General features: G+C 37.8%; 1 protein-coding gene across 1 annotated transcript in view; it reads left to right on the forward strand.

Moving 5' to 3' along the window:
* Positions 1 to 18225, forward strand: part of TRIQK (triple QxxK/R motif containing) — a 62005-nt gene that overhangs the window by 39466 nt on the left and 4314 nt on the right. Inside the window, exon 3 of the mRNA XM_032710996.1 lies at positions 8586 to 8671. Coding sequence (XP_032566887.1) covers positions 8586 to 8671 — 86 coding nt within the window. The remainder of the gene's footprint in view (positions 1 to 8585; positions 8672 to 18225) is intronic.

The raw sequence follows: 18225 nt of genomic DNA on the forward strand, positions 1-18225 counted from the left end.
CAATAAAGAATTTTTTTGTAATATGTAATCTAAACCTACTCACTTTCATTTTGAAGCCATTCCCCCTTGTCCTGTCACTACATACTCTCGTAAATAGTCTTTCCTAAGCAGTAGTAATTTTTTGTTTTCTTTTCTCCTTTTCAGAATTAATACTAAAATATGGTTGCTTATATGAAAATGTAACTGCTAGTAGTTGTTCCATAGCAAAGTAATAAAAGTGTGCTCAAAACTAGGTGTGCACTTCAATGTATGTATATATTATGTAGGTGGAGAAGAAAGAAGTGAAACACCCACCCAGTGATCTGTTTCAAATTATTTGTATTTATTTTTAAGAAAGGTATTTATTGTTTTCATAGTTGTTTGTTTGAGTGGAAAATATTATGGAGATTGTTGGAAAGGTTACTTGAACTGCCATCATGTGTGTGGAATCTACTCCTTTGGCATGGAGCCAGTACTTTTTAATGGCTGTAGGCATGCACCTGTTGGGCTTGAGCATAAGATTGCAACAGATAGTTTAGCACTGAAAGGCATGAGAAAGGACTGCCTATCAAATTATACCTAGTAAGCATCAATATTTTAGTACTCTTCTTCAGACCTTGTATTATAGTCTTGCAGTTAAGTATATTATACAGGTATTGAAAACAATTAAATTACCTGAATAATTAGTTTATTTAAAGTACTGATGTTATTTTTTGTTCTGTACATTATTGATAACCAGTTTCCTGAATTACTTAAATGCATATATCAATTTTTAAAATACTCCTTAAAAAAAGTATCAGAAAAGGTGCTACTTTTAAATATGTTCTGAATTACTGATTACAGTGTATGCCTTTACACAAATTTTAAATGTAAAACATATTTTTAATGAAATGCTGCTTTTCATGGCAACTCATAGCAAATTCTGAGGGATTTTCTGTTTACAGTTAGAATGTTATATTTAACAAATATTACCAGACTACTGGTTTGAAATTAGGGAAATATAGGAATAATTAAATGGGTATATTTTGGTGTATTAAGAATGCATTATATTCTGTGTTTTTTAAAATCTTGCATGCAGCATAAAATGAACTTATTTTAATGCATCCTTCTTGTTGGCTTAAAGCTGAAATATAGTTGCTTGAAAATTAATTTACCTCTCATGAATGACTGGTTGGATTATCTTTGTAGCATTAAATGTCAACCCTGAGCTCAGAGCACATTGTGTCTACGGTAAAAAGTTGTCCCTGAGCACTTAATGTTGTGTTAAATGATGATGTGTCCTTTGCAAATGTATTATTAGTGTCAAGCTGTTCTGTCTCTCAAGATTGAAAAATGGTCAGTGATTTGAGCTGCCATTAAACCTGAATAAAATAGAGAGGCTGTGGGGGGTTTTCATGCCTTTTCTGAGTAGAGACATACTCTTGTGTAGATATAAGACAGATCAAAATCTTTCTGTTAACCTAAGACCCAAAAACTCCCTTTGGAATCTCAGCAATTAAAAATAAGAAAATCTCACTTCCGCTTCTCAGGAAAAGAAAGCTCATTGAATGCATCTGTGTGACACTAATAGCACAAAAAACCAATAATAAATTCTTGAGAGCTTGATCTTGTTTCTGTAGATGTAAGCTAGGGCGGATTCTCAGACGTAGGTTATAAAACTTACCGATGTATGATTTTCTGACTGATTTTTAATGAAGTTAGGCCTGAAATTCTTCTGGAGTTTTGTTTTTCTGAGGTTCCTGAACATCTAAATAAATAGTTATTTCCAGATTTAGAGTGTTATGAATGAGGCAGGCATGTTTAAGATGTGTTGTGTGTGAGTAGAGTTTCACAAAGCTTCACTGGATTGAAGTTCTGTTGCTGAGTGAATATATAGTGACTGGTTTAAAGTCTCAAAGATCGTAGAGTCATATACTTACACATGCACCTTAGGAGCTAGGTGCCTAGGTACTTTTATGATCTGGATGATATTACAAGGCACTTCAGAAAACACTTCTTTTCCCATGCCAGACACCTAACTTGCTGGCATTTAGAAAGGCACTTAAAAGTTCTACTACTATGCATGAGCTCAGTTTTGAAGAGTCTCAGGGCACATAGGAAAAAAAAAAATGTTTGTATTCCCTCCTACTAAAAAACAAACTACTGTAAAGTTATGAAATTGTTGATAGTACAAATTTGAATTTTTAGTCCACTGACTTGCTGTTTACAGACCCTACTGAATTCCATTGATGCACAATAGTTACATTAAGCTACTTCAGGCAATGGGATTTTATGGCTAAATTCTCCCTCAGTTTTCAGTCATTTAGCTGGTTCCAGGGAAGTGGTTCCTCAATGATTTGAAAAAGGCAAATGCCATGCTCATCTTCAAGAAAACTAGATGGAGGATATGATCATACTAGAGTGAGTCCAGTGAATGGCTGAAATGTCTATCTGGACCACAGGATGTATAAGGAGAGGCTGAGAGACTTTTTTCAGCTTTTAGAGAAGGCTCAGCTGAGATGTTACTACTGTTGCAAATATTTAATAGGAGGCTACTGACAGGGTGAAGCCTTAACTTTTCTCAAAGAGGTACAGTGGTAGGACAAGACTCAAGTTAGAACATGGAAATCCCACTAGGTAGGTAGAAAATATTTTTACCAGAAGGATGGTCAAGTGTTGGAAAAAATTGCTCAGAGAGGTTGTGGAATCTCCACATTTGGAAATACTCAAAACTCAACTAGATAAGCTCAGCTAGACTAGCTCCCATAGTAACTTGAGCTGACTTTCAGGTTGAATCCAGTTTAGAAGTTGGCTCTGTTCTGAGGAGAGGGATGTACCATATGACCCCCAAAGACTGTAGCTTAAAGCAGGACCACAGCTGGTACACAGGAACAGTTCTGAAGAAGCAGTGTGCTAATTCTGGTATATCTTCACCACAGTGGCACTGTAGTATGGACATAGATAACTGGCTTGGGAACAACCACGTCATAGCTGAGCTATGTTCTGTGGGGTTTTGCGTAGGGTTCTTGGAACCTTCACTAATTCATATCAATAATCATGATAAACACATTGATTTTGGTTTAACCAGGTATGTGATTTCACACTTCCAGTTTGACAGTAAAGCTTGCCACAATCTGCCTCTATAATTTCTGATTAGCTGTGTATGCATTTTGGTATGGGTTTCAGCATCCGTTACATTAATGTACTTTAGTTAAACTACTATTGGTAAATAAAATTTACCTAGTAGTTGTAGTTTTATTACATCTTAAACAATACTTTAACATATTAAATGGATTGCTGCTCTATGGAAAATGTCTTACTAATGTTTTGATTATGAATTTAATACCAGTACAGAAAGATTGAGGACAGCAGTTTGTTGGTTCTTATGAATTATAGTGAAAGTGTTGAAAGGAATTTTAAATCTGTAATGTTGATTAGCAGATTTTACTATCTGTCAGGTTTTTTGGCATGCTGTAAATAACTCATTTTCAAATTATTTGTCTGAGTAATTAAATTTAGATTGCACATTCCTCATTTCAAATATTTTGACTCTTATCTATTTGGTTTTCCATTGTGGCTTAATTGGTGTGGTCTATATAAATGGACAATAAATTTATATACCTTTGTTATAAAGATCAGTCAGTGAATAGAACTTGGTATTCATCCCAGACAGAATTATGATTGAATGTATTTGCAAGATTAAAGCACTGAATTTACTTTTTTCTAATTAAAGGCAATTACAGATTTGCAGACACAAATAAAAGACAATGAATTGAGGAATAAGTGTAGGAGCAAGTCCATTTGCAGGTGAAAAGAAGTGCCTTTGAAGCAGAACCAGCTGTATTTTCACTGAAAGAATAACAGTTTAGGAAGCTTTTCTGCATGTGCTTGCTTGATAGCATAATGTACTCATAAGCAGCTTATGCAGTACAGTATTCAGAAAATAGCAGTGCATTAATTTTTAAAGTAGCAAATGCAGGCGAAGAGCAATGCTGCCACATGATGATAATGAAGGTGGATATTGTGAAGTCTGCTGAGAGAAAAGAAAGCAGGGAGCTCCTGAAATGTGAACGTTTATAAAACAATAACTAGATATTCATATGATAATAAGCTTGGACAGCAGCATCAACAAAGGCCAAAGAAGCAGTCCTGTTTCTGCTTAAGCCTGATGAATTGAAAAGCAGAGACAGTCTTCAGTCTGTTATTCAATTCCAGTAATGAGCTATTGTTAGAATGAAAGAAACCCTTCTAGAAATATCTAGAAGGGTTGGAAATATAATGTTTTTTCTTGTGGAGTTATTCTACAAATTTTTTCAAGCTGTATCTTAAACAGCAGCATTGTTAAATACAATCTTAAATGTAGTCAGTTTTCTTAAATGTTGTTCTCAACATGCTGTATGTATTCTCAGTTACATATATAACGGAGCTCAGTATATATGCAAAGTACAGTGTAATGCATACTACCTGGCAGTGTCACAGTATTTCTGTAGACTGAAAAAAAATTAACCCAGATCTTAATGAACTTGTCTAGCTCATACATATTATTTAGTTTAAGTTTTGCATTTACTTAAAAAAGAATACTCAGTATACAAGATCAGGTCATCTCTAATATGTATTAAAATTATTGAATAGAAGGTATATATGGGATCTCAATTTCCCTTGTAAGCAGAGTTAAATAAAAAAATTCTTGTGAAATCCATAGATTATTATTCCTAGTTACATGAAGAGAAGCAAACAAACTCATGGTGTATATTGTATGAATCCCTAATATTCGCTGTGAAGGAGACATCCTTTAGCATGTTTCACAATATAGCTGTGTTTAGTAGCTAAAAAACTCTCTGTTTTCACCCTTATCTTCACCCTTTTCTAATCCTACAGCTAGTAGAATAGACTTCATTTCTACCTGTGGGAAGTTTTCCAAGCGGGATCTCTAAACAGGGCACAACTCAGTTCAAGTGCTACTGAGGTCACTTTGCCACCAAAGGAGTGGAAAAAACTGTGCAAGAAATATAGAAGGGAGGGGCAAGGTTCAAGGTGAGCTCTGGAGAGCCTCCAAAGGGCAAAGGGTACTTCAAACACTGAATGGAAAGGTGGATGATCTTTACATCTGATCTTGAGAGTACCTGGCAGGAGGCAAGATGAGCAGAGTGGTAATATCAGTAGTCAGTAAGAAAAGTTGCCCTATCATGGACTATTTCTTTGGCCTTAAAAATGGAAAAGAAGTGATGGACTTGGAAAAAGAAAAAAAGTGGCACATTTGAAAAAAAAAAAAGGAAAGAAATTGAGATAGTAAAAAAAAATTAGGAAAGCTGGCTTTTGAATGATGACAATAACAACAATGAGAAGTAGAAGAGGAAAGAATTGTGCTTAAGTAATAAAAAAAGTAAGATTTTGTCTGAAAATTTTCCAGTCCTATCTTTTGGCTTCTTCTTGTCTTCATATATTCCCTCAGGAAAACTCAGTGTCTCAGATAGGCATTGGGTAAAGCAGACAAATGGGGCTTTGTCTGATGAGTCCGTCTTAACTGGCTTTGACAATCACTTCCTGGGAAGAAGAAATAGCTTAAGCTGATGACTCTGACAGATAAATGTACTCGAAAGCTTGCAGGATAAATGAGATAAAAGTAGAAAACATTGAGAGTGTGAATATAAGTATTCCAACTGGTTGAATTTGCAAACCCAAAAGAGGGGAGGCTGTAGGGAGCCTGTATTATTTATTTCTGCTTATTTTCCAGGTGGCAATGATCAGTATTCACGTGGCAGGGGCTTTGCATTTCATAGTTCTTTATAGTCCTGTAGTGCAGATGTCTTTCCCAAGGCTTCAGAAAGTTCACATGTTTTAGGAGTCTTTTTGTACAATTGATGAATCTGGTTTTCATTACAAAGAAGTCCACAGATGCCCTTTTTAAACTTTTGCACTTGGTGGACTCAGACCGTTTTCCTTACCATAGTTTGTTTGTTGTTGTTTTTTTTTTCCTTTTGGCTGTCACATTTAGCAGTGAGAGTGGTAAATTAATGGCAGGTGCTTGGATTTGGAGAACTACCAGCATTAAAATAGCCTGTTTGTTATATAGGGGGGTTAGTTGGTCATATCAGACTTAATATAAATCTAGAAGTATTTTCTAGATAAGTAGAATCCAATTTTAGTTGGAGCCATGATACTGGAATAAACAGTAGCAGGGTGCCTGAAACCAAGGGAAAGAACATCAATAAGCTTTCCCTTTTCAATGAATAGATGTGGTCCTGCCAATAGATGTAGCTCACAGACTGGGTCTCCTGTGCAAATATTTACCCCTGCTTTTGTCGCCTTCAGACTTGAGCCTTGGAGAAGAGGAGGGAGAATGGGCAATGGTAGGAAGAGGAAGTGGGTTTCACTAGCTGACTTGTTTCCCATTGCTAATGGACCTTACAAAGCTTTCTAATTTTCATTATCTGATGCCATTGCATCACTGGAAGGGAAACCTCTGACTGTCCTAGTTCATTAACCTGAGATGGGAGCAAACCTGAATGATGAGAGCCGAGACTGAACTTAGCGCTTGTCAGTTATATACTTCTAAGTGAATATATTTTTCATGCTTCAAACATCTCAGATTGATAAATTTCTATGGTTTGTTCAAAAGTAAGTAAGAACAGCTGCACCACTTACAATAGTTGGCTGCTAACAAACAAACAAAAAAATTCAAGGCTTGGGTATATCTATGCCAAATTTCAACCTGGAGTGTATTTTTAAGAGTTATAAACTCCTTCCATTTATAATGGAAAGTCTGACAGGTCTTTAACTATTTCATAGCAGAAGCATGACTGCAGGACTTCAGGGAGAAGAAACATGTTCTGTCTCTGGCTGACTTCATCTCATGACTTAGCCATTATTGTGGTTTCTGCAATTCTTTCCCTAACTATTAAAAAAAATGTACTGTACTTCTAATGCATCCTATTATCAGATATCATATATATTCTGAAGAATAATGCTGTCCTGTCCTGCTAATGAGGTGCATTGACTGGATGAATATGTTGAAGCATCAGACATAAATCATCATTCTGTCATCTTTTCTTCACTATGTCCTCTAAGAAAGTTCCTTGGAGATATTCTGCTTTTTTTTTTCCTAATACACATGGTTTCAGTTATTTTTCCTTTTGTCATTGATTATTTTTACGTTATTTCAAGTCTTTTATGAATAATACCTGGCCAAAGGATAATACGGAGACCTTCACCATATATAATCCCTAGGGTTGAGGAGAGATTATACAATGAAAGCAAATTTGTAATGCAAGTTCAGCATCCACAGTATCCTACAGAGAGGATCTCTGTGTTGAGTATGAGCAGAGTGATAGGAGGAGTAGACAAAGGCAGAAGTCTGTTTCCATGAATCCAGTATATCACTGGAGAAGACCTTTCCTTTCCAATTCATGTTTCAGAATTTCATCACTGCTCTATAAAACCCCAACTTTGAAGATAACCATAAAATAAGAAGATTGCATTATTGGTTATGAATGTAAGATCACATCTCACTGGGCAAATAGGACACAGTTTTAGTGGAAAGGTTATTTGACTGTAACAGTAATGAAAGCTAATGTACAGATAGGTAAAATTAGTGATTTAAAAATGGGAAGACATTCTGCTTTAAGCGTTGTAGCCCAGCTTTGGAAATAGGCAAAAAGGACAAAAAGGCATGTATGGATTAGGAGGCAAAAACCAGAAAGGACTCTTTTGAAAAGCCAGAGTGGTTGCACTGAAACTCTACCCCTTCTAAGCAGTTTCTTCACTGATTCCTCTTTTCCTTCTCCTCCTTTTCTGACTGTAGCTGTACCTTGGCTTCTGTTAAAGAAGCTACAGTTGATAATACATAGTAACAGTCCTTTCAAACAGCAGAAATATCCCTGAGAGTTATCAAGTGTTTTATGCTTCATTATTAAGTTGAGATAAATTATTTATACCATTTCTAAATACTTGCATGACCTCCTCTAAACTCAGTTCATATGGACTCACAGTAATGAAGCACTTGGTGGCTGCAAGAGATAGTCCCTCTAACTTCTAAAAAGTACATCTAGAAGTTTCTGTATAACATGTTTCTACAAGCAGATGATGTTGGGCAATGGTCTGCACTTACTTGGACTGACCTGCATATCTGTGAGTTCTGATACCTGCAAATAATGTTCCAGTTCAGAATAATGAAACATTTACATTCACAAGAATGGCCTGTGTTGCACATTTATGTCTGCATTAGATATGACTAACCAACAAAAATTCTAATGAAAATTTTTGGTTTGATTTAAATCATAGGGAAAAACATCATGCACCTTTAATCTACTTCTTTGCTGTCTGATTCTTACTGAACAACTTAATAAATGTTGTAGTAGTGGGTATCTATCCATATATGTATTTTGATGTCACTCTGGAGTAATAGATTCTATGCTGATTTGTCGGCTCTTGCTTTTTGCTATCATTGTCTGTTTTAAGGATCATTGTTCTATGGATCAAGTCCCTGTGTTACAGAGTAGCTTCTGTTTAAAGTGATGGACTATAGGATGTTTTCAAAATGTTGCATCTGACTTTTTAGCTGAAATAAATACTCACATTCTTTATATTCTTTTTTCATTATTTTCATTAAATATGCTTCTCTACTCTAGGAAAACAAGATTATAAGAAAACCAGACCTATGTTAAGAGCCACAAGATTAAAAGCAGAGGCCAAGAAAACTGCACTAGGCGTAAAGGTAGAGATCTCTTTGATAGCTTAAACCACCTTTGTGTATATGTTGTTTCTTTTCCCCATAGATGTACTGTGTGAATATTGATTTCTGAGAAATATTGTTTATGACACTTCAAAAACTAAGTAAAATGCTAGAATCTAAAATATTTATGATGAATTGCTTTTACTTAACCCTAAAATAAATTGAATAGTTGAAATGGTGAAAGATTTTAAGTAGTCCATGTCCTTATTATGATGCATACTTACTTTAAGGTAAATAAAGTATTGTGTGCTTAGAAAACTGATCTTTTTGGGGAGCCTGTCTAAACACAGGACAAGTTATTTAACAATTTGATATAGTTAGACGAATTGCAATAAGCATCTTCCTTCTTTCTTTTCATATCCTATACCTAGTAATAATTTTAAAACTGAGTTTGTTAGGAATTACCAATTCTCAGCATTATTGTCTCAGTCCTGCATCCTTGTGTACTGCCTCTGACTTGGAAAAAGAAAGCTTAACTAACTACAAAACATATGGAAAGGTACTAAAATGTCCCTTTTTCAGGGAGATAGGAAGTATAATAATGAGTGACTGATCATGGCTGTGAGTATGACCAAGGAGGACAATTAGAAATATTTTCTACACACTGTCTACTACCCAGTGTGTCATCAAAATGGGATTTTTCTGAACACACATTGTTTATTTATGTTGCCTTCAGTATTTTTCCTTCAAACTTATTCTTTTTAATCTAATTGATACACAATTAGCTTAGCAGCAAGGGTAAAACCTGAGTAAAATAAAAAAAAAGTGGATCAATTAACTTGGTATTCTAGTGAAAGAAACTTCAGAAATGTTAAAAGGAGAACATTTTCTTGTTTCTGGCAGATGAGAAATCAATTTTTTCAAGTTATAGCTTATAGCAAATGCCAAGGTATTACTACCAAGCTGTAACAGCTGTTGAGCTACCAGATGATGTATTTGGTTGTCTTCCAGAATTTGCTATTATAATCACGAAACAGTGCTTTCTTTTTGCTCCTGATTGCTGATCTCGATCAAGCATTACCATGCAATGCAGTATGTTTTCACAACATAATCTCCTCAGTTAGTGCTGTGTGTCAGGTTTTAATGAGAAAAAGTAGATTGCCTTTTTTGTTTAAAAGATAGATTATTAACCTTTTGAGTTCCTTTTCCTTCCTTTCTTATTAAATTTTACTTTTCATTTTATTTTCAATGATGTGACCTTTTAAAAGTGATGTTCTACTTGGAGACTTAGTGTACAGCCTAGTTCTTGTAAAATGTACAAGTTTTTTGTGTGTCTTTCACAAGTGAGAAGAATATGAACCTTGGTCTTTCAAAACATGTTTTGCTTCCTTATTTTCTGAAGTAATTCTTCCTTAAAAATGAGAGAGAATAGGAAAGCATATATGTAATAATATATGTAATCAAGAATTAGTGAGTAAAGATATCAAGAGCAGTTTATTTTGTAGAATAGTGTTTCTACGTGTTATTGCAGAATACCAGCTAACTTTCAGGTAAGACTGAGTTTTGCCATCAAGGCGCACACATGCTGTCCAGGTCATAGGATATTGTGTTTATGGGGTGCAGGACTCCGCATTTGCTTTTGTTGAATGGTTCTTGATGATTCTTCTCTGCCCATCTCTCCAACCTCCCAAGGTCCTCTTGAAGGGCTGCACAGCACTCTGGGGTACTGGACACTCCTTCCAGCTCTGTGTCATCAATGAAGTTGTTGAGGAAGGATCTACCCCTTCATCTAAGATATTAGGACACCACTAGTGACAGGCCTCCAATTGGACCCTGTTTACAACCCTCTGGGATCTGCTATTCACCCAGTTCTCAATCTACCTCATTGTCCACTCACCCAGTTCACACTTCCTGAGTTTGCCTGTGAGGATGTTGTGAGAGACAGTGTCAAAAGCCTTGCTGAAGACAATATTCACTGCTCTCCCCTCATCCATCCAGGTAGTTGTTTCCTTATAGAAGGCAATCGTTGTTCAAGCACGATTTCCCTGTGGAGAATCCATGCTGACTGCTTCTGATCATCTTCTTCTCAGTTCTGTGGATAAAGATGGCCTCCAGAATGAGGTGCTTCATCACCTTTCTAGGGGTTCATGGAAGACTGACAGGCTAGTAGTTCCCTGGGACCTCCTTCTTGCCCATTTTGAAGTCTGGGATGACATTTTCTTTCTTCCAGTCCTCAGACCCCTCTCCTGATCTCCTCGACCTTTCAAAGATGATCATGAGCTGCCTCACTGTGGTGTCCACCAGCTCTCTGAGCACTCAGGGATGCATCCCCTCAGGTCCCATGGACTTGTGGATGTCAGTTTTTCCTAGGTATTCTCTAACCCAAATCTCCTTGACCAAGGGAAAGTCTTGCTTCCAATATTCCTTTAACCTGGTCTCCTGTGTCAGAGATTCCTGAGGGCAGGTCTTGTCAGTGAAAACCAATACAAAGATAACACTCAGTACTCTGCCTTCTCTGCATCCTCTATTACCAGGGTCCCCCCTCCACTTAGTAACGGGCCCTCATTATCCTTTGTTTTCCTATTTGAAGAAACTCTTTTTGCCCTTGACATCCTTGGCCAGATTTAATTCCAGGTGGGCCTTGGCCTTCCTTGTCTCATTTCTACTTACTTTGACAACCTCTCTATATCCATTCCAAGTGGCCTGACTCTGCTTCCTGTGTGTTTGCTGCTTATACTTGAGTAATGACAGGAGTTCTTTATTCACTTTCCCATGGGTCTCTTGCCCCCTTTGCATCATTCCTCACTCATTGGGATGCATCATTCTTGAGCCTGGAGGAAGTGCTCCTTAAATATCAGCCTCTCTCTTGGACCCCTCTTCCCTGCAGGGCCTGTTCACATAGGATTCTTCCAGGAAGATCCCTAAAAAGGCTGAAGTTAGCTCTCCTGAAATCCCTGGTTACAATCCTACTTGCTGCCCTGCTTCCTCCTTGCCCGAGGATACTGAACTCCACAATCCCATCATCACTGCAGCCAAAGCCACACCCGAGAAGGTCTTCTCCATTTCTTGGTATGAGGTTGAGGAGCACACCATTCCTTGTGGGAACCTCCACCACCTGTGACAGGAAGTTGACATCAGTGCTTTCCAGGAGTCTCTTGGACTGTTCGTGCTTCACTGTTTTGCTTCTCCAGCAAATGTCGGGGTAGTTAAAGTCCCCCACAAGAACCAGTTCTTGTGATTTTGAGGCTGTTTCAAGCTCCCTATAGAAGGCCTCATCCACTTCCTCCTCCTGATCAGGCAACCTGTAGCAAATACCCACAACAGAGTCACCCTTACTTAGTCTGCCCTTTAATCCTAACCCATAAGCTCTCTACTTGCTCATCATCCACTCCAAGACAGAGCTCAATACATTCCAAATGTTGTCTCACACAGAGGGCCACTCCACCAGGGCACCTTCCAGGTCTGTCTTCCCTGAGAAGCATGTAGCCCATCATGACAACATTCCAGTCATGGGAGCTGTCCCACCATGTCTCCATAATTGCAGTGAGGTCAAAGCCGTGTGACTGCACACAGATCTCTAGTTGCTCCTGTTTGTTCCCCCTACTGTGTGCGTTAGTGTACAGACACTTTATGGAAGTGTTTGATTGTGTCAATGTCTCAGTGGGGATGCACAGGGACACCTTATAGTCCTGTCTTGTGGTTATGTCTTTGGCTGCTGGTACTTCCTGAAGGCCTCCCCTCTTAAGCCTCCTTCTGCTACTTGGGTGGTCATTATAGATCTCCCTTTCCCATACCTTATCTCTGTCGAGCCTGCTGATGTCCCCATCCCCCTTCAAATTTTGTATAAATCCTTCTGAATGAGCCCTGCTAACTCCTGAGCTAAGATCCTTTTTTCCCCTTTGAGACAAGTGGACCCTGTTTGTTGCCGGTAGGCTCAGTGTCATATAAACAAACCCACAATCAAAACCCCCAAAATTCTGCTGGTAACACTAGTCTCAAAGCCAGGTATTTACCTGCATGATTTTCTTGGGTTTTGCCCCATCATTCCCTGAAACTGGCAGGACAGAAGAGAACACAACTTGTGTTCCAGATCCCTTGACCAGTTACCCAAGGCCCTGAGGTCCCTGTTGATTTTCTGTAGTCTTGTTGGGACATCATCGGTACCTGCCTGGAAAAGCACAAGCAATAGTCATTGGACCATACCAAGCTGGGAAATTTCTTGGTGATATCCCTTACCCACACCTCATGGAAGCAACACACCTCTGTATAGTTTGGGTACAGTTGGCATGTTGTGCCCTCCATTCCTGTCAGAAGGGAATCACCAATGATTACCATCCTTTTTTTTCCTTATTTGGGGAGCTTGTGATGTTGGGGGTAGGTTGCCCTGCCCTAGGTGATCCCTCCAAATTGAATGGACTTTCATTGACATTCTCATTTCCCTGGTCTTCAGATTCCAAGGCCTTATACCTGTTGCTGAAGGGCACCTGGAGAGGTGAGATAGGTCAGGAGGGGATTTCCCTGCCACCCTGAGGAAAAACCCATTTCCACTCCTCTGTCTTTAAGGTCTCCTCCTTGTGCCTGGTGATGAGTGATGGTGATAAGCAACATGATTCACCTTCGACAGGCTGGGATTTTAGTCTTTTTTTATTATGTGAGCCCCAATTCTGTGCTGTGACAGTTGATTAACTTTAGTCTGTGTTGAGGGGAAAAAAGAGATGTAACTACAGTGTAGTATAATAAGTAGACACTTTAAATAGAAATGTCCAAATAAATACCTAACACAATAAGCACCATACAACCACTTAAAACCGTAGGATTTTTAGTGTCATTGATAACTCTAGAGTATTTTTGTTGTAGTGTCTTGAAGAACTTATATGCCTGGCTGTAAACTAAAACATGCTGTAGTATTTGGGCGGGGGGGGGAAAGACGCCTAGAAAATAGTGAAGGTATTTTAGTCCTTAATTTCTATGAAAATAATGAAATTCAACTGTTGTGTTTTTCACCATGAGAGCTGACAACATTAGCTAAAAAAAGGCCCCATAAATGACATAAAACTTTTCAGAACCAATCCCCTGGAGATCCTTTACATTTCATCGCTGGCATACTAATTAGCTTTTCTTGTCAAACTTTGATTGCCTTGTCATTTTAATGTAAGGTTTGAAGTAACAAAGTTTCTTTCAGTCACTGGCATTTAGTACTTTTTAATTTCCCCAATGAGAGATTTTATCTGTGTTGATAATGTCAGAGAAGCAGCTGAGCAGTAATAACTTATCAAAAGTTAGTTCGAGCACGGTGACCATGCTAGTACTTGGTGTGTAATATTTGCTCTTTAAACATGTTTACAGATTAAATATTGTAGCAGAGCTGTTGTACTGGCTCTGTTTGTATATGTGACACTAACGTAGACAGTGCCAAAATATATTGTGTCTCTTGGAAAAGTAGGACCCCTGTCTTGAGAAACAACTCCAAGAGAAAGCAGTATACTGTATGTGTTTGGATAAGACAAAATTCTTTGTAGAAGTACCAAAAAGGGAGCCTCTGAACTTTCTCTGTGTTCCCTCATGAGGGGCTTGTGCTGGTGGGAACCCAGCTCCTCATCCTTACCAGACAGAGCAGGAAGGGCTTCGTACCATGGGTGCTAACTCTGCTCTCAGTGGATGAGAAAGAGCTGCCGGCAGGAGGGTGACAAGCAGAAAATGGTTTGAGGAATATGGAAGCTTGGCCCCCACATAGCTCAAGTTTGGTATGCAGAGGCCAAAAGTAATGGGACTTCTTGGGAAGAGATTTTTTTCGCAGGCTGCAAGAACAGGTCAGTGGTCCGTGGGACAGATGATGAAGTTTTCTGTCTTGTTGAAAGGTAGACACAAATCTGAATAGTAGTATTTGCAAAGTACTTGCAAAGACATGATTGATTGACTGAAGAATACCACTCCATAGAGAATTATTAGCAATGCAGTACATTGATTAAGCTAAGGAAAAGACTGTTTCCTAAACAAAGTGAGAGCTTACTGTCTGTCATTCTTTTGCATATCTACTTAATCTATTGTTCAGCTACCTCACCATGAAGAGTTTCTCTCATCTGGAACAAGTTATGTATGAACAGATAACAAGACATTCCTAGTGTATTTTGGCAGAGGATATTCTCTGATTTCATGCTGTTCATAATCTGCTAAGTTAGTGAACTACATTTCTCAGGATGCAGTTTCATAAATTTGCAAAAATTAAGGCCACAAGAGACTATTAGATCATTTGATCTGAACTTCTGTATGTTCATAAAATGATCATAAAATTTCATCCAAATACTTTCTACAAGTCCAAGCACTTTGTAATGGCCAAAACACTGGTCTTCAAACCAGCTTATGTGCCTCACAAAGTGTAGAGCATCTTAATGTGCCACCCATGAATATAGTGTGGTATTCCCAGTGATCCTGGTAGTCAGGCTTTGATTCCTGACCTGGAAATGAAAGGGAGGGGAAGCAACAAGTAAAAAGAGAACAAAATCAGACCCTGCCCTGCCCTATAAATGCAGTAATCACAGTGGTTTGGGCATGAGAAGAAGATATACCAAGCAAGAGCTCAGGAGGATTTTCTGTACCCTCCAGAAGCACTAGTCCATCTTTCTCAGGCCTACTTATGTCTCTACTTGTGACTAGTCTACGTAACACTTCAAATGGAAAAGTCTGGGTAGCTAAGCAGGAGGTGTCATAACTTTTAAAAACCTGATACTTCAGGGGTTCAGAATATAGCACTGACCATGTAAGTAATTCCAGTCTTCCCAGGGTACTGAAAGAGAGGAGCAGCTGGGAGGGCTGTGTTCACCAACTCCAAGGTTGGTGGTCAGGACCTACTTTTCACACAAGCTGAAGTTGAAGTATTCTTTCCAATTGCTAAATAAAAATGTACTTTCTTGAGAGAGATCTGATGATAAAAGACTCATAGCTATGGAAGGCCATATTTTCCCCAAGAGGTAACTGGAATGTTCAATCATTCTTGCCTCTAGGAAATGGCATATTATTTCAAAACTGAGCTTGTCTAACTGCAGATGGACCTTGAGAGATTCTTGTAAACAGGATAAAAGGACCTCACTCTATGAAGGGCCTTACTTAAATACAGATGTATATAGTTATATGCTGTAACCAAACTGCCTCTCATTCTTCTCTATGATAAAATAAATACCAATCATCTCCCTACTGGAAATCCCTCTGCCTTTGTACATCTAGAGATCACACTGACGGAGTAGTTACATCTGAGTTCCAAAGACCTTTTTAAGAGTCATAGTTTTTTAAGGCAGAGTACTCCACTTTGTAAGCACTATCTACATCTTTGATACCTGTGTATATTATTTTGCATTTAGCTATATTAAAACAAATCCTATTGCTTTGTGGGTGAATGGCCAAGCCTTTTAGATGACTCTGTAAGAGTACCTTGTTCTCATTATTTGAGACAATAACGATCTTTCTTCTATCTCAAATTTTTACGGTAAAAAATTATTACAGAAGTTCAGATAAAAGTTAATAAATTACTTTTGTGACCTTCTGTTAGCTGTAGAATGTCCTGCATTAAGGAAGTAAGCATCCATATTTAAATACGATTGTGTTGAAACTCTAAAAAATAGTCACAGTGAGTGTCCAGATAAAGCCTTCAGTTAAAAATTATATGAGATAAAAAGATTGATTGTCAAGTCCATATATGTTTGTTTTATTTCTACAGGTATCCTTGGTCAGCGTGTTTTGTTTTTTCATTCCTTTTCAGAAAGAGACAGGGATAGTTTAGCATTTCAAATAGAGCAATTTGTGGTACTCTTTCACCTAGTTTTAAGCTGCTTTCAGGTAAAAAAGGTATGATTCTCTCTGGAGGACAATAAAAAATATGTAAAAACACTCTAAAATTTCTTGAAAGTGTGATATTTCTCTATATGTGTAGGGTATGATGCTGCCATGGTGTCAGGATTTGTATATAGCTATATGCTGTAACCATATATATGTAACCATGTATATTATTGTAGCCAACATTTTTTCCTCACTCCATCTCCTCATTAATCTTGTTTAGATCCCAGCTCTGCCACTTGTTCCATCAGGGTGAATTTGAGGACATTATCCGCGTATTTTGGCATGAGAGACATAAAACTGACAAAAAATGAAAGGAGAATTAAATCTACATTATGCTGTAATGGCATGTGTTTCCAGTATGAAAAGTTTCTGAAAAACTTAATCAAGCTGAAATCAGTAGGGTTCTTCAGACATTATTCTAAGAGAATATAATAGAAAATTCTGTTCCTTTTTAAAGGTTTCTTTGACCATAGTTTGGGATTTGAGAGCAGGGATGTTGTTTCCTAGTGGTTTGTACCATGATATAAAGGCAAAAAAAAAGGAGAAAAAGCCGTGTGATCATTTTAAGTTTATTTCTATGGGGCTTCTTCTATATTCTTTAATTATTCATGGTGAAATCCTCTGAGTAAATGGATTTTGCAGAGGGATGATGGGGATGATCCATAAAGTACAAGAGAAAGGGAGCTATATATGCCAAGTGGGGAGTATTTTAACATTTCATTTCTATGCATGACTTAAAATACAAATAGCAAAGTCTGATAAGTATAAAACAAATTAAAATGACAAGATATACTGTTGTTGCAAGTACAGTATAGTAGTATAGCCTCGCATTTGCTGTTTACCTTGCAAAATTTATGTTTATAAAAGTTCATAAACTGGATGCAATTCCTAAGAGACTATGTGTCTCTAGCTGAGAGCCAGGTATACTTTGTTAGGCCATTTATTTGAGATTTTTGTTACTCTACCTTTTTTAGTAACTCGAAATTAACATTCTTACATAATTCTGAAACCTGGAGTTTCAATAAGGCTTTTCATTCCCAGGGATAATAAGTACTGATCCAGCCACCCAGTTCCTAATGGCTGTGTAAGGAAAGTAGTATTGTTATCACAGTGTTATTCATTGTAAAACAGGAAGAGAAATTAGAGAAGTGCTCCAATCAAGCAGTTACTGGGCAGCCTGAGAATAAAACTCATGATTTTCCAGATTCCACTTCCTTTGAAACAAATCTTTATTGCTGAGATTCCTCAAAATCTTGTTGCTGCTACCACAGCATTTCATAAGGGAGACTGGGGAGAAGGGAGGGGAAAGGTGAGAACCTATTGTAAAGCAGAAAGTGTGGTAAGCGTGGCATCCAAACAAGGGAAAAAACTTTTTAATACTGGAATGAATTTGCTCTCTGTGTCAAGTGTGAACGGTGCCTGCATTGTGCGGTTTTGTTGTCCACTCTCCCGAGCAGATGGAGCTTGCAGTTGTATGTCACTTGTTTATTACATCCTCTTAAGATTAGTAGCTGTGTGGCCAGATGGGTCTGGGAGCACAGCTGTGGATACAAGGAAATAAATGAAACCTGTCTGATGCTGCCATGCCCTTTTGTGAGATACTGACGTGTTGCAACTGCAACAAAGCAAAAATCACTTTCCTTTAATATATTAGTGAATTAGATGTACTTTCTCCTTTTTTTTTAATCAAATCGTATGAAATCAGGAGGATGAAGTTCAGAGGATGATACAATTCTAATAGGAAAATGTAGTTGAAATCTGTAGCC

The sequence above is a fragment of the Chiroxiphia lanceolata genome, chromosome 1 (genome assembly GCF_009829145.1).
Source record: "Chiroxiphia lanceolata isolate bChiLan1 chromosome 1, bChiLan1.pri, whole genome shotgun sequence".
NCBI classification, from domain to species: Eukaryota; Metazoa; Chordata; class Aves; order Passeriformes; family Pipridae; genus Chiroxiphia; species Chiroxiphia lanceolata.